The 26,422-nt window shown below is 42.6% G+C and overlaps 2 protein-coding genes across 8 annotated transcripts in view; one reads left to right on the top strand and one right to left on the bottom strand.

The window, feature by feature from the left end:
• Positions 1 to 26,422, bottom strand: part of ZDHHC20 (zDHHC palmitoyltransferase 20) — a 90,383-nt gene that overhangs the window by 43,218 nt on the left and 20,743 nt on the right. For all 7 annotated transcript variants that reach the window (XR_013960238.1, XM_080662106.1, XM_080662107.1 and 4 more), the window contains exons 4-6: positions 8,911 to 9,031; positions 4,232 to 4,301; positions 1,695 to 1,727 (exon numbers count right to left, since the gene is read on the bottom strand). Coding sequence is in view for 6 of the 7 variants with exons in the window: in XM_080662106.1 (XP_080518232.1) it covers positions 1,695 to 1,727; positions 4,232 to 4,301; positions 8,911 to 9,031 (224 nt within the window). In the remaining variant the exon portion in view is untranslated. The remainder of the gene's footprint in view (positions 1 to 1,694; positions 1,728 to 4,231; positions 4,302 to 8,910; positions 9,032 to 26,422) is intronic.
• Positions 18,002 to 18,517, top strand: LOC308245217 (ferritin light chain-like; the record flags this gene model as incomplete). The annotated part of the gene is made up of 1 exon (XM_080662112.1): positions 18,002 to 18,517. The coding sequence occupies one exon, from the start codon at positions 18,002 to 18,004 to the stop codon at positions 18,515 to 18,517; it is 516 nt and encodes a 171-aa protein (XP_080518238.1).

Here is a 26,422-nt window from a genome sequence, read left to right as displayed (position 1 = left end):
GACCCTTCAGTCCGCAGGCTGACGCTCTATCAGCTGAGCCAAACCAGTTAGGGCTATGTTGTTTTTTGTTAACCATAATAATAAATAAGACATTTCAAAAAAACTTAATCATTATTATTAGGAAACTAGAGGCCCGGTGCACAAAATTCGTGCACGGGGGGGGGGGAGGGTACCCCTCAGCCCAGCCTGCGCCCTCTGCAATCAGGGACCCCACGAGGATGTCCAACTGCCCATTTAGGCCTGATCCCACTGGGAAGTCAGACATCCCTTTCACAATCCTGGACTGCTGGCTCTCAACTGCTCACCTGCTTGCCTTCCTGAATGCCCCTAACCACTTCTGCCTGCCAGCCTGATCACCCCCTAAACACTCCCCTGCCAGCCTGATTGATGCCTAACTGCTCCCCTGCCAGCCTGTTTGCCCATAACTGCCTTCTCCGGGAGGCCTGGTCACCCCTAACTGCCCTCCCTGCAGGCCTGGTCACCCCTAATTGCCCTCCCCTGCAGGCCTGGTACCCCCCAACTGCTCTCCCCTGCTGGCCAGGTCACCCCTAACTGCCCTCCCCAGCAGGCTTGATCGCCCCCAACTGCCCTCCCCTGCTGGCCTGATCGCCCACAACTGCCCTCCCTTGCAGGCCTGGTTCCTCCCAACTGCCCTCCCCTGCTGGCCATCTTGTGTCCACATGGGGAAGCCATCTTTGACCACATGGGGGCAGCCATCTTGTGTGTTGGAGTGATGGTCAATCTGCATATTACTCTTTTATTAGATAGGATAGAGGCCTGGTGCATGGGTGGGGGCCAGCTGGTTTGCCCTAAAGGGTGTCCCGGATCAGGGTGGGGGTTCCCTTGGGGTGTGGGGCGGCCTGGGCGAGGGGCCTGTGGTGGTTTGCAGGCTGGCCACGCCCCCCGGTGACCCAAGCAGAGGCCCTGGGATCTGGGATTTATTTATCTTCTACAATTGAAACTTTGTAGCCTGGAGTGGAGCCAAGCCTTCTGCTCGCTCCGTGGTGGCAGCCATTTCTGTTGGGATTTATGTATCTTCTATAATTGAAACTTTGTTGCCTTAAGCGGAGGCCAAAGCAGGCCAGGGCTGCAGAAGCTTGGCTTCCTCCATCGTCGCAGGCAACCCTAGCCTCCTGCTCCGTGGCTGCCGCCATTTCTGTTGGAATTTATTTATCTTCTATAATTGAAACTTTGTAGCCTGGAGTGGAGGCCTGGGCCGGCAAGGGCAAGTGGAAAGCTTGGCTTCCTCCATTGCCAGGGAAACCCAAGCCTCCTTCCTGCTCTCTGTAGCTTCAGCCATCTTGGTTGGGCTTATTTGCATATTCCCTCTTGATTGGCTGATGGGCGTGGCTGGTGGGCATGGCTTGTGGGTGTAGAAGAGGTATGGTCAATTTGCATATTACTCTTTTATTAGATAGGATGGGTCATTTGGAAAATAGGGAGCAATGTCTTAATTGTGAATGTGTGTTTTTAATAAATTCTATAAGGAACTTGGAAATTTAATATTAATTCTTAATATATAATTATTTGGATTAATAACTCCAGAATATATCTCTAAAAGAAAACTTTTAACATAAACATGTATATAAATAGATCAATCTTATTGTATATAAGTAATTAAGTTGATCTTGAAAATTTTCTCTCCTTCCCCCCTCTCCACCCTTATATGTTACTTCCTCTATGTTTATACATACCAAGGACAGTGATGATCCATCTTTAGAATACATCTAAAAAACAAATAAACATAATTCTCATTGTTGATAATTTTTTCCCTTAAATTTTTCTCTTTACAAATACATCTTAGAAAAACCAACCAAGTAAGCATTAGATTAGAGAAATTTTCTGATTATTTCCACCAATACCTTCATAGGTAAAAGATAGTAGATTTTTGCCTTGGACCACATTAAGAGACATTTTAACACACAGATATGGTGCACTTGGTACATTAGCTAGTCCAGCTCACAAATCAGCTAAGGGAAATGAAATGAAATACAGACAATCCTTACTTTAAACATGTGCAAGTCATAAAAAGAAAACTTTAGAAGCAACTATGTTAAAATATTAACACTGATGGTCTTATATGTGGTTATTTTTTCCACATTTTATATAAGAAAAGCCTAATATGCAAATCGACTAAACGGTCAAACAACTGGTGGAATGACTGGCCACTATGACGTGCACTGACCACCAGGGGGCAGACACTCAACGCAGGAGCTGCCCCCAGCCCGCAGGCACCAACTGGCGGTGGCGGGGGGCAGGGCCGGCGAGCGGGCAGCCCCAGGCCAGCCAAAGCGGGTGTCAGCGGGGTCCCCCTTTGCCCCACCAGTTGCCCCACAGATTGGCCCTGATCGCCAGCCAGGCCTAGGGACCCTACCCATGCACAAATTTCATGCACAGGGCCTCTAGTATTTTATAAAATTCTATCCATAGATAAGCATTACTATCTATATATATAAAAGCCTAAGTGACCGAACGACCAGTCGACCAGTTGCTATGACGTGCACTGACCACCAGGGGGCAGTCGCTCAACGCAGGAGCTGCCCCCTGGTGGTCAATGCGCTCTTACAGCCAACCTCCCACAGCTGGCCAACCTCCCACAGTCCCTCCCCACAGTCAGCTGGCCCCTGATGGCCTCGATCGAAACCTCCCAGGGCCAACCTCCCATGGCCCCTCCCCCCAGCCAACCTCCTGTGGCCCTGATCAGCCCCGATCGCCAACCAGGCCGAGGGACCCCACCCGTGCAAGAACCTGTGCACCAGGCCTCTAGTATTTTTATAATCAGGAAAAAAAAATCCCAAAGCTTGCCTCCTCGCCAGTATATGTAATCTATCTATATATATAAAAGCCTAAGTGACCATTCGACCATTTGACTGACAGTTATGATGCACACTGACCACCAGGGGGCAGACGCTCCAACCGGTATGTTAGCTTGCTGCTGGGGTCCAGCCAATCAGGACTGGGCAAGATGGGCCAGACATGCCCTGGAGCCCTCCCCGGCCCCTATTGTGCACCAGTGGGGTCGCAATCTGGGACCCCTCAGGGGATGTCCGCAGGCCAGGCCAAGGGACCCCACTGGTGCACAAATCCATGCACCGGGCCTCTTATATATTTATAAAGTCAGACCACAGATCATCTCCATTAACATAATAAATAATAAAGTAAAACCCAGAAGGTTAAATAGCTTGTCTAACTCAAGTTCAAGAATTAACTGGGATTCCCAAACAGGGGATCTTTCCTTCCAACACATTACTTTCTCACAAGTGCACAGGAATAAAATATTTTAAGTATTTTCTGGGAACAATGTTACAGATGAAAATTAAAGAAATATTTTGTGTGTGTGTGGCTTGTTAGGTTTTAATATCAATATTTATAATAAAAAACAAGAAAAAAATTGACGTTTTAATCCAGGAAATAGTTATTCTTTTTTAAAAAAAACAAATACTGCCCTCTGATGGTAGTGGGTTTTTTTTTTCCTTTTTAATTTTTTTTAAAAAATATATTTTATTGATTTTAGATAGGAAGGGAGAGGGAGAGAGAGATAGAAACATCAATGATGAGAGTGAATCATTGATTGGCTGCCTCCTGCCCGCCCCTTACTGGGGATCGAGCCCACAACCCAAGCATGTGCCCTTGGCCAGAATCGAACATGGGACCCTTCAGTCCACAGGCTGATGCTCTATCCATTGAGCCAAACGAGCTAGGGCCAGGAAATAGTTATTCTTAAGGGGGTTATTACTTACTTGTTCATCAATATTATCTTAAGCATAAACATAAAAAATATATTTAAAGAAAACTCCGTCAGCCCTAGCTGGGTGGCTCAGTTGTTTGAAATGTCGTCCCATACACCAAAAGTTTATGGGTTCGATTCCTGGTCAGGACACATACCTAGGTTGTGGGTTTGATCCCCAGTTGGGGCTCGTATGGGAGGCAAACAATCAATGTTTCTCTCTCCTCTCCCTTCCTTTCTCTAATAACATATATCCTCGGGTGAGGATTAAATAAAAAGAAAGAAAATTCCATCAACCAGTATAGGAACTATTAAAGATTACGCCAAAGTATATTCTAGCTTATGGAAATACTAATGTTAGCCCACATATGTAGCAAATAATGGGAGACAATTAAGTGTTTTTGCTAAGTATAAAGCATATAAAATGTTCCTTTCCCTTCTGTTCTCCTGTCACCAATTTCCAATGTTGGGGTTAAAGGAAAGCAAATGAGGGGTAACACTTACATGTCACATGCTGAGCAGTGATGCGCCCGGTCAGGTTTAATCAACTGACATCTTTCACAATATCTGATGGCTACATTTAAGAATTAAAAGGTGTTGAAGGATATACAAGTTTAGTTAATTTGACTGTAAAATTTGCTTTCATTTCTTATATAAATAACTCTGGGGAAATGGACAACTAATAACTGTCATCAGTTTTGACACTAGTTTGCCCACTGACTAGCTGGTGACCTTGGGCCAGTAACTTACATTCTAAGGGCCTCTTCTGTAAATGTAAATAATATCAAGTATAATGAACTAGTTTACAGATTAAAATGAAACCTTCTAGAACATAGCAAATTCTCAATAAAGCAGTTATCACTATAAAAATATTATTTTAAATAAAATATAAAGTAAAATTCTATGATGAGAAAAATTAGTGAAGGAGAGAAAACCAGGGAGATTAAAAAGTGCACAAAAATAAATACATAAATGAATAAATAAAGTACAAATAGCCATGAAAGAGAACACCCAGAAATAGAGTCACTACATAGACATCTCCTGATGCCTGTTTATTGAGACACTGTGTTAGAGACCATGGGAGAACTATTGGCTGCCAGAGGCTTAAAGTCAGTAAGGTGAGAGGGACATCGACTAAAGCCTTTGACTTATAGTCTACAAGGTAAAAATTTGAGATGTTCTGAGAAGACTCAATAAATCACTTCCTGTTAAAGTGAAAAAAGTTGCAGAGAGGTGGACAGTGAATTAAAACTTTAAACTGGATTTAAAGGGAGAAAAATAATCATTCCTGGCAGCGGTAACAACCAAAAGAAAAAAAAAAGGTGAGGAAGGACAACCCTACCTCTGTGTTAGCAGAGTTAACACAGGGAAACAGTGTGGACAAAGCTAGAGATAACTGCTGGGTGGATTGAGATTGGTTTAGAAAGAGAAGTTTTGTTTCCTGAATAGGTAATAATATATCCACACAGCTCGAAAAAGTACAAAGGAATTCAGTGAGAATATCCTACTCTGGTGCCCAGCACCCTAACTCCCCTCTGTGAAGGCAGCTCCATACTTTCAATGATCTCTGGTCTATGGAAGGTTGACTTTCTGTAACATGTATTCTGTAACTCTGTTCTTTAAAGATGAATAGGTATTGCTTCTATAGCAAGAAAAAGAAAAAGCCCCAATATTTGGGATTCTAAGCATTAGAAATGCAGTATAAAATGGTCCCCCAGAGCAGGACCTGCCAACAGTCAGAAGATAAGGCACATGTCCCAGGCCTGGCCATTTGGGATGCTGGGTATCTCTCACTGTGCCTCACATCTCTAAAATGGGGACAAGTGCAGCACCCATCTCAGAATTGTTCTGAGGATTAAACAATCACTAATAAAGTTCTTGACCTGATCCTGATGTAGTATTCAATAGATGAAGGCTACTGTTCAGATTAGAGGACAGCCATTTTATATAATGAAAAGCAGTAAAGCTTTTTTAAGCGTAAAGATTTTAGCCCTGGCTGGTATGGCTCAGGTGGCTGGGCACTGTTCAGTGCACCGAAAGGCTGCCAGTTCAATTGCTGCTCAGGGCATATGCACGGGCTGTGGGCTTAATCCTCAGCAGGGACAATGTTCCATTCTCAAACCGATGTTTCTCTCTCTCTCTCCCTCCTTCTCCCTTTCCTTTCCACTCTAAAAACCAATAAAAATATATTTTCTTAAAAAGAGTCAAGATTTTATATCATGGCTCTTAACTCTTTGGGGTACATGTACTGCTCTGAAAATCAGGTAATCTTGTTATGAATAGGCGACTTGAAATTTTGTCTAAAACCTCAGGGCTTCCTAAATTCTCTGAAATCTTGGACTTTGGGTTAAATACATCTAATCTGCAGAGAATTATTATTGACTACTAAGAATTATTGTTAACCAGACCTTTAATAATTAAATATAATAAAGGATTGCCCTGGCTGATGTGGCTCAGTTGATTGGGCAATGTCCGTGCACCATAAGGATGCACCATAAGGTTCTTTCCCTGGTAAGCACACATGCCTGGGTTTAGGGCTCGATCCCTGGTAGGGGATGTGCGGGAGTCAGCTGATCAATGTTTCTCTCTCTCTCTTTTCCTTTCTCTCTCTCTAAAAATCAATAAAAATATTTTTAACAAAGGATTATTTTAAATTAGCTATCATATATTGAAAATTCATTATGTACAAAGATCTATACTAAGTGTGTATCTCATCTATGTATCTCATTTAATACTTCCACTAACCCAGAGATGTAGATAGTACCCTCATTTTAAAATGAGGAAACTAGGGCTTAAAAAGTTTAACTAATTCTCATTGTACTAGTAATAGAAAAGTTAGGGTTTCATCTGAAATCCATGTTTTCATTCCATATGGTAATATACTAAACTAGTGGCCTGGTGCATGAAATTCGTGCACGGGGGGGTGGGGGGTCCCCTCAGCCCAGCCTGCATCCTCTCCAATTGGGGACGCCTTGGGGGATGACCGACTGCCGGTTTAGGCCCGATCCCTGGGATCCGGTTTAGGCCCGATCCCAGGGATCGGGCCTAAACCGGCAGTCGGTCATCCCTCTCACAATCTGGGACTGCTGGCTCCTAACTGCTCACCTGCCTGCCTGCCTGATCGCCCCTATCTGCCTCTGCCTGCCTGCCTGATTGCCCCTAACTGCCCTCCCCTGCCCGCCTGATCTCACCCCCAACTGCCCTCCTCTGCCGGCCTGATCTTGCCCCCAACTGCCCGCCCCTACCAGCCTGGTTGCCCCCAACTGCCCTCCCCTGCCAGCCTGATCTCACCCAGTCTCTATCTCTCTTTGTTTTTCTCAGCAGTCCTCCAGGCCTCCCTGCCTCCCTGTGTCACTCTTCCTCTTTCCCGGCTGGGAGAGGGCAGGGCTAGGGGGGCCGCTCCACCCTCTGTCCACCCTCCCTTCCATCCAGGCCTCTTCAGGCCCAATCTGTTTTGTTTCCTCATTCTGAGAGAGTCTCCGAGAGCGAGAGCGAGCTGGGAGGGAGGGAAAGAAAGGAAGAAAAGGCTGTGAGTGCCCTGACCGGTTTGGCTCAGTGGATAGAGCGTCGGCCTGCGGACTGAGGGGTCCCGGGTTTGATTCCGGTCAAGGGCATGTGCCTTGGTTGCGGGCACATCCCTGGTGGCAGGTGTGCAGGAGGCAGCTGATCGATGTTTCTAACTCTCTATCCCTCTCCCTTCCTCTCTGTAAAACATCAATAAAATATATTAAAAAAAAAAAAAAAAAAAAGGCTGTGAGCTGGTGCACTGTGTGTGCCTGTGCATGTGTGTGGTTGTGAGTGAGTGTGAGTGCTGGCCCCACCTTCCCCATCCCCATCTCCACTGCCATAAGTCCCCACCCACCAGAGCCTGCTGCGTGCGTAGTCTGGGCTTTAGGTCGAGCCTCTAGTCCAGGGGTGGGCAAACTTTTTGACTCGAGGGCCACAATGGGTTCTTAAACTGGACCGGAGGGCCGGAACAAAAGCATGGATGGAGTGTTTGTGTGAACTAATATAAATTCAAAGTAAAGGAGAGGAGGGGAGAGCAAGAGAACCCTCCGCTCTTTCAGCTCCGCGGGCCGGATAGAACAGCGGAACGGGCCGGATCTGGCCCGCGGGCCGTTGTTTGCCCACGGCTGCTCTAGTCGTTGTGGATGTGATGGACCCAGGGTTTTTATATGTTAGGATTATGTAAGAAGGACAGCATTAAATGCATCAGAAAACGAAAAACTTGGTCAAATATTCCCTCCAAAAATCTTGTGCAAACTTTATACTTTCTGAACTCACAATGTGTATATAACTAAACACAGGAAAAGCCTTTTGTTTCCCACTGGAGTGGAGAAGCATGGTGGGTTCTGAAGCCAGAGCACTTTAATTTAAACCCATATTTTTTACATAAATCTGTCTGACCTTGAAAAAGATATTTAAGCTCATTGTGTCTCAGTTTCCTAATCTGTAGAGACAACAGTATCACCTTCACAGGATTGTTGTGAAGTTTAAATGAGTTTATAGGTGCAAAGCACTTAGAACAGAATAATTGTTAGCTATTACTATTATCTAGTATTTAATGAATTCATGAGTTACATGATACGTAATTTAAAACAATTTACTATATTTAAATAATAAGTTTGGCCATAGTTTCACCCCATCATAAGGTTCTGTCCCTGAGAAAAGGAAGCTGCTACTGCAGTTACATCTTTCTCAATGGAGGCAGTGGGACAGTGGAAATACCAACAGCTTTGGGATCACACAAACCTGAGTTCATATTCTGGCTCTCTGAATATTAGCTTTTACTTCTTTCTACTCTAATTTAGCATGTTCTTGATTTTTTTTTAATTACTCAGAGATGGCACATAATATTCAAATTCAAACCAGAATTTCCAAATGATAGTTTTACTAAGAATCATAATTGAAACTTTTAGCCATAAAGGTGAAGTTGGAAAAAAAAGATGTAGAGAAAAAAAGACTCATATTAAAGGGAGCCTCTTAAAAAAATCTGTATCAATATATGTACATATCTATATCTAAAATATCACAGAAGACACAGAACATCTTGTTCCTGCCTATGTTATTTGAGGAATTTCAATATCCATTTAACAGTCAAATCATGCAAATAAATCTTGGCAGGTATGACCATATTTTTAAAAATTCTTTGAGTAGAAAAGCTTAAAATTTGTTTTTCTTACTCCTTGAGCCTGATGTGGTGTAGATAGGTAATTCCTTCGCTGTTCTTCTCAAAATTTCTTGTTGTCGTTCTTGGCTGAATTCTTTTTCATAATGTTCCCTTTCAGAATTGGACAAGTAGAACTATAAAAGTAGAAAAAACTATTAATTCTTTTTAATCCCAAAATTATTAACTATCGTGCTCAGAAAAAAACAACAAAGTTTATCCAGAAAAAAACAACACACACACAAAAATTTTCTTCTATGAAGGCAAAATTTGTCTTCAAATTTAAGAAGCTAAATCAATTATATTTTAACAAAACTACATACTTTTTTTTCCCTGTCCCTTTGGTGTCTTTTTAGTCTTTATTGTTGAAAGTGTTACATATGACCCCTTTTTTCCACTACTGACCCCTTATAGCCTGCCCCTACCCCTTGCCCCTAGCCTCCACCACCCTATTGTCTATGTCCATGGGTTATGCATATATGCATACAAGTTCTTTCGTTGATCTCTTCCCACCCACCCACCCACCCCCCACCACCCCCACCTTCCCTCTGAGATTCGACATCTCTGATTCCATGCTTAGGCTTTTATATATATAGACTAGAGGCCCAGTGCATGAAATTCATGCATGGGAGGGGTGTCCCTCAGCCCGGCCTGCACCCTCTCACAATCTGGGACTGCTGGCTCCTAACCCCTTGCCTGCCTGCCCGATTGCCCCCTAACCGCTTCTCTGCCAGCCTGATTGATGCCTAACTGCTCCCCTGCTGGCCTGATCGCCCAAAACTGCCCTCCCCTGCCAGCCTGATCACCCCCAACTGCCCTCCCCTGCCAGCCTGATCGCCCCAACTGCCCTCCCCTGCCAGTCTGATCACCCCCAACTGCCCTCCCCTGCTGGCCTGATTGCCCCAACTGCCCTCCCCCTGCTGGCCTGATCATCCGCTAACTACTCCCCTGCCGGCCTGATAGCCTACAACTGCCCTCCCCTGCCAGCCTTATCACCCACAACTGCCCTCTCCTGCAGCGACCCGCCTCCTCCACCAGGACCCGCCTCCTCCACACGAGGTGGCTGAGATGCCAGGACCAGCCTCCTCCATGCCGCGCAGAGCCGTGGGACACCCAGGCCTCACTGTGCAGAGCAGGAGTGATGCCACATGGGCTTTTATTATATAGGATATTTTGGTCTGCCTGTTAACTCAAATGCCAACTCCCCATCCTCTTAATGCTTCAGCAATAACAGTATTAGCTTATCAATGTAGTCTATTTTGTTATAAACAAGGCAATAGTTTGGCATAGAAGAAAGAGCTATGGTTGAGGAAACTGATCCCAAGAGGCTCAGGGTACTGTCTGAGACTATACAATTAATTTTAAAAAATAATTCTTTATTGTTGAAAGTATTACATATGTCTCCTTTTATCCCCCATTAACCCCCTCTAGCCTGCCCCCACCCCTCACCCCAGGCCTTCACCACCCTATTGTCTGTTTCCATGAGTTATGTATATATGCATATAAGGTCTTTGGTTGATTACCTCCCTCCCACTTACCCTCCCCCTCCCCCACCCTGCCTTCCCTCTGAGATTCCTCACTCTGTTCCATGCTTCCGGGTCTATGGATCCACTCCCTTCATCACTATATTTTTTATTTATTTATTTATTCATTTTGTTAATCCTCACCCAAGGATATTTTTTCCATTGATTTTTAGGGAGAGTGGGAGAGAGAAAGAAAGACAGAGAAACATCGATGTGAGAGAAACACATTGATTCATTGCCTCCTGCGCAAGCCCTGACCAGGGCCTGGGCTGGGGAGGAGTCTGCAACCAAGGTGCATGTCCTTGACCTGAATCGAACCCAGGACCCTTTGGTCTGCAGGCCAAGGCTCTATCCACTGAGGCAAACTGGCTAGGGCTCATCAGTTTATTTTGTTACTAAGATTACACATATGAGTGAAATCATGCGGTACTTGTCTTTCTCAGACTGACTTATTTCACTTAGCATGATTCGCTTCAGGTCCCTCCATGCTGTCTCAAAGGGTAAGAGATTCTTCTTTTTTACTGCTGCATAGTATTCCATGGTGTAAATGTACCACAACTTTTTTATCCACTCATCTACTGATGGGCACTTGGGCTGTTTCCAGATCTTAAGCTATTGTAAACTGTGCTGCTATGAACACAGGGGTGCATAATTCTTTCTGATTGATGTTTTGAGTTTCTTAGGATAAAATCCTAGAAGTGGGATTACTGATTCAAATGGTAATTCCGTATTTATTTTTGGAGTAAACTCCATATTGTTTTCCATAATGGCTGCACCAGTCTGCATTCCCACCACCAGAGTAGTAGGGTTCCCTTTTCTCCACATCCTCACCAGCACTTGTCATTTGTTGATTTGTTGATGGGAGCCTTCTGACAGGTATGAGGTGATTAGTCATTGTCGTTTTGTTTGTTTTTTTAATTTAAATTCTTTATTGTTTAAAGTATTACATGAGTCTCCTTTTTCCCCCATTGACCTCTCCCCAGCCACTCCCACCCCCCAACATGTGCTCTCACCCCGCTACTGTCTGTGTCCACTGGTTATGCTCATATGCATGCATGCAAGTCCTTTTGTTGTTTTAATTTGAATCTCTCAAATGATTAGTGCCTTTGAGCATTTTTTGCCTATGTCTCTTGGCTTTCCGTATGTCCACTTTGGAGAAGTGTCTATTTTGGTCCTTTGACCATTTTTTAATTGGATTGTTTGTCTTCCTTTTGTTAACTTGTATGAGTTCTTTATATATTTTGGATATTAACCCTTTATCAGATACATCATTGCCAAATATGTTCTCCCATATAGTGGGCTCCCTTTTCATTTTGTTGATGGTTTTTTTGCTGTGCAGAAGCTTCTTATTTTGATGTAGTTCCATTTATTTTCTCCTTAGTTTCCTTTGGAGATGTATCAGCAAACATATTGATATGAGAGGTGTCTGAGATTGTGCTGCCTATGGTTTCTTCTAGGATTAAATACAAGTCATTTGAGTTCTACTCTAGCATGTTTCCCTTTGTACTACTGATATAAAATACATGTTCTTGCTTTTTAAAGACCATTACTCTAACCTGACCAAAACATCACAGTGTAGGAATTGGAGGAGTCTATTTAGATTACCTGGACTGGCTACCCCAATCCAATCTTGATGGCAGAAGTAATCCCAAACTACTTATAAAAAACAAGAAGCAATACGGACAAATAAACAGGGCAGAAAGAAGTCAGGAAAGATTCCTGTGATCTTAAACTTGAGATCTGAGGTCACTTATCTAACCTCAGGCAGGGAGGAATCTTCAGACCACATTTCCAAGATCCACCCCCTCTTGAAATTTTCAGGTACAGAAATATTTACCTACATTGTAAGATGGCCCATTAAAAAAAAAAAAAAAAAGAATTAGGAGATAACCAAGATGGCGGCATAGGTAAACACCTGAACTTGCTGCCGCGCACAACCACATCAAAACTACAACTAAAAGACAAAACGAATATCATCGAGAACCACGGGAAGGCTGGCTGAGTGGAAATTCTACAACTAGAAGGAAAGAGAAAAGTGCACTGAGTCCGGTAGGAGGTGCAGAGGTGTGGAAATGTGGAGGTATGGAGGCGCACGTGCGAAAGGGGCTAGCAAACTGGGTACGCTGTTGTCTTTTTCAATCTGGAAGGCAATACAAGCTCCTGACTGCTCTGAACTACAGTTCTGGGAGAGACTCTGGAGACCCAGACTCATACGGAGAGAAACTGGACTGTCTGGCATCGGGCCGAACACGAGGGTGGCTTTCTCTCAGAGGTGCTTGCAGTGATCACTGTTCCTGCATGGTGCCACAGGACACAGAGACCCAGGGCCTCTTAGGGGCAGGGCTGATGGGCAGCCATTTCTGTTTGCTCTGCCCTAGTGATTCCCTGAGACCCCGCCCCACCCAATTTACAGCCTCACTCAAGCTGTTTGCAGAGGCTTTTGCATATGAATGGACTGGCCTTTTTCAATCAAAAACCTAACAAACTGCAGCTGGGTCAGAGAGCCCAGAGCTTCCAAAAGAAGGCCCAAGGCTCCACAGCAGCTTGCATTGCTTCACAGTTGGGTCTCATCTGGGCACCTCCAAACCTCAAACAAAGAGGAGGAATCTGCAGATCTCTCTGTAGCTCCTGCTGGGTGGTTTCAGGCAGTAGCTGACTTTGCACCTCCTTGGAGATCCAAGAGCCAGTGTATCCAGTGGTCAGAGTGAGACCATCCAGATTACAAATCTTCACATCCATAAGAGACACATTCAGGGGGCAGACTCAGTGAGTACCAAAGCTCCACTGAAGCAAGTCCTGCCCCATAAGGGTGTCTCCAGCACAGAAGTTCACCCACTGTAGACACAACTGGTCCTCACAGCCAGTTGGCCTGGAGGTCAATTCCTCCCAGTGATACCAACAGCAATCAAGGCTTAACTACAGGAAGAATGTGCACACAGCCCACAAAGGGGTGCACAAAGAGTGTCCACCTCAGGTAATTACGGAGGCTGAGCCACTGGGCCCTATAGGACACCTAGCACACAAAGCCACTCTATCAACACAAGGAAGCAGTCAAAATGTGGAGACAAAGAAACAGGTCACAAATGAAAGAAATGGAGGAAAGCAAACTACTGGATATAGAGTTCAAAACCACGGTTATAAGGTTACTCAAGAATCTTCTAGAAACCTCCAAGAAATATAATGAGACCCTCAAGGATATGAAAAAGGACCAACTAGAAATTAAGCATACACTGACTGAAATAAAGAATAATATACAGAGATCCAACAGCAGACTAGAGGATCCCAAGAATCAAGTCAAAGATTTGAAATACAGGGGGTGGGGGGAGGCAGCAGAATAGACAGACGTGTTCTGAGCCTTGTCCCGGAGCAGAAAGAAAGAACGAACAGCTGAGGGTCGCACGAGGAGTGTTTGTTGGCAAGTTAAGGGACAACTAAACTCCAGGAGAAGGTGGGGGACTGCTGGACGGGGTTCCCCTGACTGGGCAGCCCCCACTGCGGCGGGGTCCCCTCCCGGAGCTACAGGCTCGGACGCGGAGACTGGGCCATCTTGAAAGGGAAAGTGGAGCTTATCGGAAGCCTGAAAATCCACAACTGCGGCACCCACCGAACAGCTGCGAGCCCCAGATCACCGGTCCCCAATTGGCGCAAACACACAGATTCAGAGGAGCGCTACACTCCACCACGGAAAGGTCAGATTTCGCCTGGGATAAGGTGAGGTCTCTGGTCCCGGAGGGAGAGAGAAATGTGTGTTTTGTGGGAGCTGGAGGACAGGGAAATCTGTGCCTAGAAAAATCCATGACTGTTGGGGCTGGCATGATCCGTGAATGTGGAAGGGGTTCCTCAGAGCTGCTAACAGAAGGGATCTCTAAAAAGCAACCCATTTTGATCTGACATGCAGGGACAGCCTAAGAATTTCAAAGGTGTGCCGGCTGCTTAGACTTACGCGCAGACCCATTGTTCACACACCTGGGCTTTTTCCTCTACAAATCCTTGCTTCTGATTACTAAGCTCAATACATAGGATCACCCAGTTGGGGACACCCTGGGAGACTGCAGGGGAAAGTTGTGTTTCTGGAACCTGGGGATCAGAGTGGGGAGTGACCATCGGACAGCCAGCTCTGAGGCAGCCCACTTCCACAAACCGGTATTGAGTGCCACAGGGAAAGAAGGATCTAAATACAGGCTAGAGAGGCCAAAGAGATCCGGAAGTCAATCCAGAAACACTGCCACCCAGGGGCTGAATCACAAAATGAATCTTGTGTAATTAAAAGTAAAGGAATACGAGAAATTAAGACACACCGCCTGCTTAAAAATCAGGACTGGCTTACAACACTGAGGAGCAGTGGAACGGAGGGAACTGCAATACTGTCCGGACTGAGAAACAGGCGTGCCAAACAGAACAATAGAGGAAGTGAATGACCTTCACTACTGCACATTTTTCTTTTAATTTTATTTTTTTATTTTCATTTTTTGCATCTTTAACTCAAGAAACTAATTTTTTTTCTTTGTCCTCACTTGATTTTACCTTTTTAATTATTACATTTTTATTTTCAATCAGTATCATTACTACTACTATTTTTACATTTTTTTTAAATATCATTTTATTTTCTCTTTATTTTACTTTGGGATTAGTGTTCTACATTCTATTTTCATCTTTCCTTTAGCATCATTTTACTCTACCTCAACTCTACCTTTATGCCATCACTCTCTTCCTAACCTTTCCCCTTTTGGTGTCCTGTTTATCTTACCCCTTTCCTGCTTTAGATTTCCCTATTCTTTCTGTTTACCCCCTGATAAAATTTCACCCTACTTATATATCTAATCTAAAAACCCCTGCTCCAAGTCTATACACACCTCTTTCTTCGCTGTCTTAACTATCCAGAAAATTGTCTTTCTCTCTGTCCTTTTGTTGTTTGCTTGAATGTTGATATATCGAATTTTTATGTTTTGTGAGATTGTTTTGCACATTCTTTTGTTTGTTTGTTTGTTTGTTCGCTTTATTTTTGTTTGTTTTTTGCTTCTGTTTTCCCTTGCCTAGCTTGATATTAGTTGGTGTTGTAGTTTGTATTAATCCACAGGTACTTGTTGCTGGCATTTGCTGGGATTAGTGGTTGTTCTATTGGAGTTTTCTCCCCATATATATCGTTTGTTCCCCTTTCTCTCTTAGTCTCTTTCTTGTCTCTCTTACTTTTTTTTCCGTTTCCCAATTTCATTTTGACACTCCTTTTTTTTCCCTTTCTTTCTTTTTCCTCTTCTTCTTTCTCTCCTATCCCCTAATTTGCCTTTCTCTGGTGGTCACCTTTATTGGAGGTTAATAATATCGTGAATACATTTCTGTTCAGTGCCTTGTGTGTTGTACCTGGATGTGTTGTATTTTGTGCCTTTAAATCAACGCAGGAGAGAGAGAACTACATAACCAGACATCCAAAGAAGAGAGACCATGGGGAGACAAAGACACAGCCTGCATATGAAAGAAAAGCAGGCATCACCAGAAAAGGAAGTAAACGAAATGGAGGCAAGCAACCTCCCAGAGAAAGAATTCAGAGAAATGGTCATAAGGTGGATAAAAAGAATGGAAGACAAATTCGACAATATGAGTAAGAACCAAGAGGAAATGAAGAAGAACCAAGAAGAAATGAAAAATGACATCGCTGCTGTAAAGAACGCAATAGAAAGCATCAAGAGAATACTAGAAGAAGCAGAGGACCGCATCAGCGAGCTAGAAGACAAGATGAAAAAAAAATACCCAAGTAGAGCAGCTTCTAAAAAAAAAAAAAATTAAAAAGCAGGAGGAGAGCCTAAGGGAACTTTGGGACAACACGAAACAAAACAACATCCGCATAATAGGGGTTCCAGAAGGAAAGGAAACTGAGCAAGGAATAGAAAACCTGTTTGAAGAAATAATGACAGAAAACTTCCCTCATATAGGGAAGAAAAACCCACACAAACCCAAGAAGATCACAGAGTCCCAAGCAAAATGAACCCAAAAAGACCGACACCAAGGCACATTATAATTAAATTGGCAAACACCAACGACAAAGTAAGAATCTTAAAAGCGGCCAGAGAGACATAAAGTTACGAACAAAGGATCCCCCATCAGACTAGCAACTGATTTCTCAACAGAAACACATCAGGCCAGAAGGGAATGGAATGAAATATACAAAGTCATGCAAAGGATGGGTCTGAATCCAAGAATACTGTACCCAGCAAGGCTATCAATCAAAATTGAGGGGGAAATCAGGAGCTTCACAGACAAAAAAGGACTAAGGGAGTTTATTACCACCAAACCAGCAATGCAAGAAATGCTAAAGAATCTGCTGTAAAAAGAAGAAATAGGAAGCAAAGAAGGAACACAGGGGTAATGAATAAAAATGGCGACAAACAAGTACTTTAAATGCAAATGGATTAAATGCCCCAGTCAAAAGACATAGGGTAATTGACTGGATAAGAAAACATGACCCATATATCTGCTGCCTACAGGAAACCCACCTCAGAAAAAAAGACGCACACAGACTGAGGGTGAAGGCATGGAAAAAGGTTTTTCAAGCGAATGGAAATGAAAAAAAAAAAGCTGGGCTAGCAATACTTATATCTGACAAATTAGATCTCAAAGTGAAGGACATAACAAGAGAACAGGAAGGCCACTTCATAATACTAAAGAGAGCAATCCAACAAGAAGAAATAACTCTGGTAAACATATACGCACTCAATACAGGAGCACCCAAATACATAAAAAAACTTCTGGAGGATATCAAGGGAGAGACTGACAGCAATACAATCATAGTAGGGGACTTTAAGACCCCACTATCACCATTGGACAAATCCTCTAAACAAAAAACCAGCAAAGAAACATCAATCCTAAATGACTCACTAGACCAGATGGAATTCATTGACATCTTCAGAACATTTCACCCCAAAGCCACAGAATATACATTCTTCTCAAGTGCACATGGGTCATTTTCAAACATAGACCATATATTGTGTCACAGGCAAAGTCTCTTCAAATTCAAGAAGATAGAAATCATATCAAGCATCTTCTCAGATCACAGTGGCATAAAACTGGAAATCAACTACAATAAAAACAATCCAAAAAATTCAAACACATGGAGACTAAATAGCATACTATTAAATAATGAATGGGTTGCCAGAGAGATCAAAGAAGAAATAAATACATCATTGCAACAAACGACAATGAAAATACAACTATCCCAAATCTATGGGATACAGAGAAAGCAGTCTTGAGACAGAAGTTCATAGCTCTACAAGCCTACTGCAAAAAAACAAGAAACAATGGTAATAAATTAACTAACCCTACAACTCAAAGAGTTAGAAAGAGAGCAACAAGAAAAGCCCAGTATAAGCAGAAGGAAGGAAAATAAAGATCAGAGCGGAGAGCGCACTTGGAGGTCCCAGATCTGTCTCTTGCTTCAACAGTGTTTGGATGGAACAGACCCAGGGCCACCCATTCTTCCAGCCTCCGGCCACTCTCCTGTGTCTCATCCAGTCACCACCTTCAGAACCACCTCCAGGACCAGCCAACACATGGGGTTTTTTTTCTACCTTAACTCCTCATTGCTGAAAAACCATGAGCTCCCAAATTCGTCAGAATTATTCCACTGAGGTCAATCACCTGGCCAACCTGCATCTGCTAGCCTCCTACAACTACCTCTCTCTGGGCTACTATTTCGACTGCAACGATGTGGCTCTGGAGGGTGTGGGCCACTTCTTCCGTGAGTTGGTGGAGAAGAAGCACGAGGGCGCGGAGCATTTCTTAAAGTTGCAAAACAAGCGAGTCAGCTGCATTATCTTCTCTGATGTGCAGAAACCTTCCCAGGATGACTGGGCCAAAACGCAGGATGCCATGGAAGCCGCCCTGGCCTTGGAGAAGAGCCTGAACCAGGCCCTTTTGGAGCCGCATGCCCTGGCTTCTACCCCTGCAGACCCTCATGTCTGCAACTTCCTAGAGAACCACTTCCTGGATGAAGAGGTGAAACTGATCAAGAAGATGGGTGACCACCTGACTAACATCCTCAGGCTGGCTGGCCCCCAGGCTGGGCTGGGCGAGTATCTCTTCGAAAGGCTCACCCTCAAGCACAACTAGGAGCCTTTGGAGCCCAGAAACCTTTCAGAGGTATCCCCCCTACATCCCTCTGGTGTCCCTGGCTTTTACCTGAGCCTCTTCCCGAAACTACTAGCCATTCATTTAACCACCCTGGAGCCCTCTCCCATGCATTGGACCAAATGAAACAATAAAGCTTTTCGCAGAAAAAAAAAAAAAAAAGATCAGAGCAGAGATAAATGACATAGAGACCCAAAAAAAAACAACAAAAAAACAAACAAAAGATCAACAAAACCAAGAGCTGGTTCTTTGAAAGGATAAACAAGATTGATGAACCTCTAGCCAGGCTCACCAAGAAGCAAAGAGAGAGGACCCAAATAAACAAAATCAGAAATGAAAGAGGAGAAATAACAACAGACCCCACCGAAATACAAAGGACTATTAAAAAATACTATGAACAACTCTACTCCAAAAAATTGGACTACCTGGAGGAAATGGACATATTCCTAGAAAAATACAACCTTCCAAAACTCAATCAGGAATAATCTAAACATCTCAATATGCCAATAACTATGGAAGAAATTGAAGCAGTCATCAAAAAGCTTCCAGCAAACAAAAGCCTGAGGCCAGACGGCCTCACAGGGAAGTTTTACCAAACATTCAAGGAAGACCTAAAACCTATCCTCCTCAGACTATTCCAAAAAATTCAAGAGGAAGGAACACTTCCAAGCTCATTCTATGAAGCCAGCATCACCCTAATACCAAAACCAGATAAAGACAACACAATGAAAGAGAATTACAGGCCAAAATCCCTCATGAACATAGATGCCAAAATCCTCAAAAATATTCTAGCAAATCAGATCAAGCAATACATCAGAAAGATCATACACCATGACCAAGTAGGATTTATCCCAGGGATGCAAGGATGGTACAATATCCGCAAAACAATAAATGTGACACATCACATAAACTGAGAGATAAAAATCAGTCATATCAATTGACGCAGAAAAAGCATTTGACAAAGGCAACTCCCTTTCTTGTTTTTTTTTTTTGTAATACTTTTTTTTCATTTTTTTTATTGATTAAGGTATTACATGCGTCCGTATCTCCCCATTGCCTCCCCACCCCACTCCCATCCATGCCCTAACCCCCCAGTGTCTTGTGTCCATTGGTTAGGCTTATATGCATGCATACAAGTCCTTTGGTTGATCTCTTACCACCCTCTCCCCTCCCCAGCCTTCCCGCTGTAATTTGACCGTCTGTTTGATGCTTTACTGCCTCTGTATCTATGTTTTTGTTCATCAGGTTACAATGTTCTTTATTTTCAATAAATGAGTGAGATCATGTGGTATTTTTTGTTCATTGCCTGGCTTATTTCACTTAACATAATGCTCTCCAGATCCATCCATGCTGCTGCAAATGGTAAGAATTACTTCTTTTTTATAGCAGCATAGTATTCCATTGTGTAGATGTACCATAGTTTTCTAATCCTCTCATCTGCTCATGGGCATTTAGGCTGTTTCCAAATCTTAGCTATGGTGACTTGTGCTGCTATGAACATAGGGGTGCATATATCCTTTCTGATTGGTACTTCTGGTTTCTTAGGATATATTCCTAGAAGTGGGATTACTGGGTCAAATGGGAGTTCCATTTTTAGTTTTTTGAGGAAACTCCATACTGTTCTCCACAGTGGCTGCACCAGTCTGCATTCCCACCAGCAGTGAAGGAGGGTTCCTTTTTCTCCGCATCCTCGCCAGCACTTGTCGTTTGTCGATTTGTTGATGATAGCCATCTGACAGGTGTGAGATGGTACCGCATTGTCGTTTTCATTTGCATCTCTTGGATAATTAGTGACTTTGAGCATGTTTTCACATCCAACACCCTTTCTTGATAAAAACTCTCAGCAAGGTGGGAATAGAAGGATCATACCTCAACATAATAAAAGCCATATATGATAAACCCACAGCCAACATCATACTCAATGGGCAAAAACTAAAACCATTTCCCCTAAGAACAGGAACAAGACAGGGATGCCCACTCTCACCACTCCTATTCAACATAGTACTAGAAGTATTAGCCATTGTGATTAGACAAGAAGAAGAAATAAAAGGCATCCAAATTGTAAAAGAAGTAAAGCTGTCCTAATTTGCAGATGACATTATATTGTACATAAAAAACCCGAAAGACTCCATCAAAAAACTATTAGACTTAATAAATGAATTCGGCAATGTAGCAGGATACAAAATTAACGCCAAGAAATCTATGGCATTTCTATACACCAATAGTGAACTTACAGAAAGAGACTAAAAAAGCAATCCCATTTACCATTGCACCAAAAGAATTAAGATACCTAGGAATAAACTTAACTAAGGAGGTAAAAGACCTATATGCAGAAAACTACAGGACACTGAAAAAAGAGATAGAGGAAGACATAAATAGATGGAAGAGCATACTGTGTTCATGGATTGGTAGAATCAACATCATTAAAATGTCCATACTACCCACCCAAAGCAATCTATAGATTCAATGCACTCCCCATTAAAATACCAACGGCATATTTCACAGACCTAGAAAGAACTCTCCAAAAATTCATCTGGAATAAAAAAAGACCTGGAATAGCCACAGCAATCCTGAGAAAGAAGAACAAAGTAGGTGGGATCTCAATTTCAGATTTCAAGCTGTATTGCAAAGCCACTGTTCTCAAAACAGCCTGGTACTGGCACAAGAACAGACATATAGATCAATGGAATAGAATAGAGAACCCAGATATCGACCCAAACCACTATGCTCAATTAATATTTGACAAAGGAGGCATGATCATACAATGGAGTCAAGACAGTCTCTTCAATAAATGGTGTTGGGAAAATTGGACAGATACACGCCAAAAAAGGAAACTAGACCACCAACTTACACCATACACAAAAATAAACTCAAAATGCATACAGGACTTAAACATAAGACGAGAAACCATAAAAATACTAGAGGAATCCACAGGCAGAGAAATCTCAGACATATGCCGAAGCAATTTCTTCACCGATACCGCTCCTAGGGCAATGGAAACTAAAGAGAAAATAAACAAATGGGACTACATCAAAATAAAAGGCTTTTGCACAGCAAAAGAAACCATCAACAAAACAAGAAACCCCACTGTATGGGAGAACATATTTGCAAATGTTATCACTGATAAAGGTTTAATCTCCAACATCTACAGGGAACTCATACAACTTAATAAAAGGAAGATAAATGATCCAATAAAAAAATGGGCAACGGACCTAAATAGAAACTTTTCGAAAGAAGACAGAAGGAAGGCCAAGAGACATATGAAAACATGCTCAAAGTCACTAATTATCCAAGAGATGCAAATCAAAACGACCATGCGATACCATCTCACACCTGTCAGAATGGCAATCATCAACAAATTGACAAACGACAAGTGCTGGCAAGGATGCGGAGAAAAAGGAACCCTCGTGCACTGCTGGTGGAAATGCAGACTGGTGCAGCCACTGTGGAGAACAGTATGGAGTTTCCTCAAAAAACTAAAAATGGAACTCCCATTTGACCCAGTAATCCCACTTCTAGGAATATATCCTAAGAAACCAGAAGTACCAATCAGAAAGGATATATGCACCCCTATGTTCATAGCAGCACAAGTCACCATAGCTAAGATTTGGAAACAGCCTAAATGCCCATGAGCAGATGAGAGGATTAGAAAACTATGGTACATCTACACAATGGAATACTATGCTGCTATAAAAAAGAAGTAATTCTTACCATTTGCAGCAGCATGGATGGATCTGGAGAGCATTATGTTAAGTGAAATAAGCCAGGCAATGAAAGAAAAATACCACATGATCTCACTCATTTATTGAAAATAAACAACATTATAACCTGATGAACAATAAGATAGATACAGAGGCAGTAAAGCATCGAATAGACGGTCAAATTACAGCGGAAAGTTTGGGGAGTGTTGGGGACGGGGGGAAAGAGATCAACCAAAGGACTTGTATTCATGCATATAAGCACAACCAATGGACACAAGACACTGGGGAGGTGGGATGAGGACATGTGACACTGGGGAGGTGGGATGAGGGGGTAGGGGAGGCTGGGGGAAGGTCAATGGGGGGGAAAAAAGAGATATATGTAACTACTATATGTAATACTTTAAACAAAATAAATAAATAAATAATAAATAAATAAATAAATAAATAAATAAATAAATAAATAAAATAAAGGACCCAGCAATTCCACTTCTAGGCATTTATCCAAAAACTAAATAAAAAATACATATAGCCCAGCCAGAGTGGCTCATTTGGTTGAGTGCTGTCCTGTGAACGGAGAGGTTGTTGGTTGATTCCCAGTCAGGGCACATACCTAGGTAGTGAGTTCAATCACTGGTTGGGGTATGTGCAGAACACAACTGATAGATGTTTCTCTCACTCCTCCACCCCTTTTTCTCTCTCTGTCTCCCTTCCCCTTTCTCTCTTTAAGCATGTCCTCAGGTGAGGATTAAAAAACAACAACATATATTGTACATCCATATGTTCATTGCAACATTATTTACAATAACCAAGATATGGAAGCAACCTAAGTGTCCATCAATAGATGAATGTAGCCCTTCCGGTGTGACTCAGGGGTTGAGGGTTGACACATGAATCAAGAAGTCGTGGTTCTATTCCTGGTCAGGGCACATGATTCTATTCCTGAGTTGGGGGCTCGATCCCCAGTAGGGGGCATGTATGTTGTAGCCAATAGATGATTCTCGTTATTAATATTTCTATCTCTCCCTCTCCCTCCCTCTCTCTTAAATCAATAAAAACATAAAAAATAGATAAATGAATAAAGAAGTGATGCAAATATACAATGAAATATGACTTAGCCATAATAAAGAATGAAATCCAGTCATCTACAACAACATGGATGGACCTAGAGGAAATTGTGCTGAGTGAAATAAGTCAGACAGAGAAAGACAAATGCCATGATTTCTTTTATATGTGGAATCTAAAAAACAAGTTAAATAAACAATAAGAACAGAAACGAAGTCACACATACAGAGAATATTTTGATGGCTGCCAGCTGGGAGGAGGATTGAGGGAATTGGTAAAAAAAGGTAAAGGATTAAGAAGTACAAAATTATAGTTATAGAATAGTCACAGGGATGTAAAGTACAGCATAGGGAATCCTATATAACAAAAGCCTAATATGCAAATTGTCCCCATGGGCGGGAGTTCAACTGACCGGGAGTTAGATGTGCTCTGACCACCAGGAGGCGGCGCAGAACATGGTGGGCATCAGCAAAGCAGCACTGGTAGCAGGCGGCAGTGGAGGCGCTGCTGGCCCTGATGGGCCCAAAGAGAGTGGGACTGTGGAGGGATGGTGGAGCAGGCGAGCAGGTAGCATCAGACCAAGGCGGGTGTGAGCGGGGGTGATTGGCAAGCAGGTGGCATCAGGCCAAGGCAGGTGCGAGCAGGGGGCAGGGCCGGCAAGCAGGTAGTGCCAGGCCAAGGCAGCTGCGAGTGGGGGCCCTGATCACCCCGCCAGTCGCCCCACAGATGGCGACCAGATGCGGTGGGCGGGGGTGGGGCCAGTGAGTGGGCGGCGCCAGGCTAAGGCAGGTGTGAGTGGGGGGCCCAATCGCCTCGCCAATTGCCCCACAGATTGGCCCTGATCACCGGCCAGGCCTAGGTACCCTACCCATGCACATTTTTGTGCACCAGGCCTCTAGTATAGTAAATAAAACTGTAATAACTATGTATGGTGCCAGGTGAGTAACTAGATTTATTAGGGTGATCACTTTATAAGTTATATAAATATCTAATTACTGGGCTGTACACCTTAAACCAAGCATGTCAAACTCAAAGGCTAACACGGCCAAGTAAACAAGGCATGCAGGCTGCGAGAAATGCTTGCCTTAAACTAATATGCTATTGTACATCAACTATAATCTAAAAATAAAAAGCTATTTTTAAAAAACCTGTCTGGAAGTTTCTCTGGGGTTCTTCTTGATTTCTATCTTGGGGAACCCAAAAACTCCAATGCTGGTAACATGACCTTAAATATGTATCTGGATAGGAGATGTTTTAACCAGACTTTAGTTTCCTTGTGAAATCTGAACCAATTTCCCTGGGCTGTCCTATTTGTAGCCTATCGTAGTATTCCAGGCCTTAACATTATTATTTTTCCTTAAGAACTAAGGTTATAAATTATGAAAACCTAACACCAAATGAAAATCTCAAGAGATGCCCAAATTTTAGATGAGGAATGGAATAAAACAAAATTTAAAATGAATTAGTGTGTTGAAATTATTACTAGAAGTCTATTTTCCATTAAAAACTACTGAACATAATTCAAACTATGAAATATCATTTTAGGTTCAGTGTTCAGACAGTTTTAATTTAAATATACATTAAATACCAAGAAAGAGCTTGGCAATGTCCAAGTTATTAAGGGTCCAAAGACTAAAAATACACACCTTGCCTTCAAAAGTACATTCATAAAGTCTAGTAAAAATGTTTGTTTTTTTAAAATATATTTTTAGTGACTTCAGAGAGGGAGAGGGAAAGATAGAAACACCAATGATGAGAATCAATGATTGGCTGCCTCCTGCATGCCCCGACTGGGAATCGAGCCCACAACCCAGGCATGTTCCCTTGACCAGAATCGAATCTGGGACCCTTCAGTCCACAGGCCAATACTCTATCCACTGAGCCATACCCGCTAGGGCAAGTCTAGTAGAAATGTTAGCCATGTAGCCCTAGCGGGTTTGGCTCAGTGGATAGAGCATCAGCCTGTGGATCAAAGGGTCCCGGGTTTGATTCCTGTCAAGGGCATGTACCATGGTTGCAGGCTCAATCCCCAGTGTGGGGCATGCAGGATGTAGCCGATCAATGATTCTCATCATTGATGTTTCTATCTCTCCTTCCCTCTCCCTTCCTCTCTGAAGTCAATAAAAAATATTTTTTAAAAAACAAAGATTTTTCCTTCAAGAACCTTACACTTTAGTGAAAGAGATACTCATAAAGGTCTCTACTTAAATGGCACTTCTTCAGAAAAGACTTCTTTGACCATACTATCCAAAATAGCTTTTTTTCTAATAGCTTTTACTGTTATGCTCTACCTCATCATATTCCTTTTAAAAAATGTATCACAATTTATAATTATTTGTTCACTTATCATCTGTCATTCCCTTTAACTGTAAAGCCCCTATCTGTCTTTTTTTATTCCCATTGCCTACCAGTCTTACAAACAGTAAATACTCAGTATGTACTTGCTGACTAAAATACCCATACTTATAACAGCTTTCCTAAAAATGTATTTTTGCTTTTTTAGATCCAATCAATTTCTCTAGATTTTGATCTCCAATTGTTGCTCTAACCTCTGAGCTTAAAGAACCCTTTGAACAGTTACATTAGCCCTATCTCACAGCTTGGTAATTACTTATAAAGAGTATCTGTCAGCACACTACTCTTATTTAGAAAGAGAACCTTAAGTTCCTGTCTTTGGTTGTCAAGGCAGCTTAGCTTAGCTGGCCCTTAATGATTTAGTAATTTAATCATTCAGTAATTACTGAACACCCACTATGTGGTAAAAAGTGGGGAAATGACCCCGTCCTCAAAAAGCTGGAAGTTAATATATGTGATTAATAAATGTATAGTAATATATAATTAATATTATAAAGTGCTTCAAAGAATGCTTAGGACACAATAAGTGCCATCTAAATGCCATTATCTTCTTTTCTGTTGGTTTTTTTTGGCACATTGCACCCATAAGGTAATACAAACAAGTAAAACACGCAATTATGATACTAGATAATAGAGTCATGACAAGGAAGGTAGAATGTGCGAAACAGGGCCACTGGACACATAATTGGACAGGCAGCTAAACTTGTAGAAATAGGGAAGCAGTGGATATGAAAGCTTAAGCCCTGGCCAGAAGGCTAAATGGGTGCCA

The sequence above is a fragment of the Plecotus auritus genome (genome assembly GCF_963455305.1).
Source record: "Plecotus auritus genome assembly, chromosome: 3".
Lineage (NCBI taxonomy): Eukaryota > Metazoa > Chordata > Mammalia > Chiroptera > Vespertilionidae > Plecotus > Plecotus auritus.
This window is presented reverse-complemented; position numbering and strand designations above follow the sequence as displayed.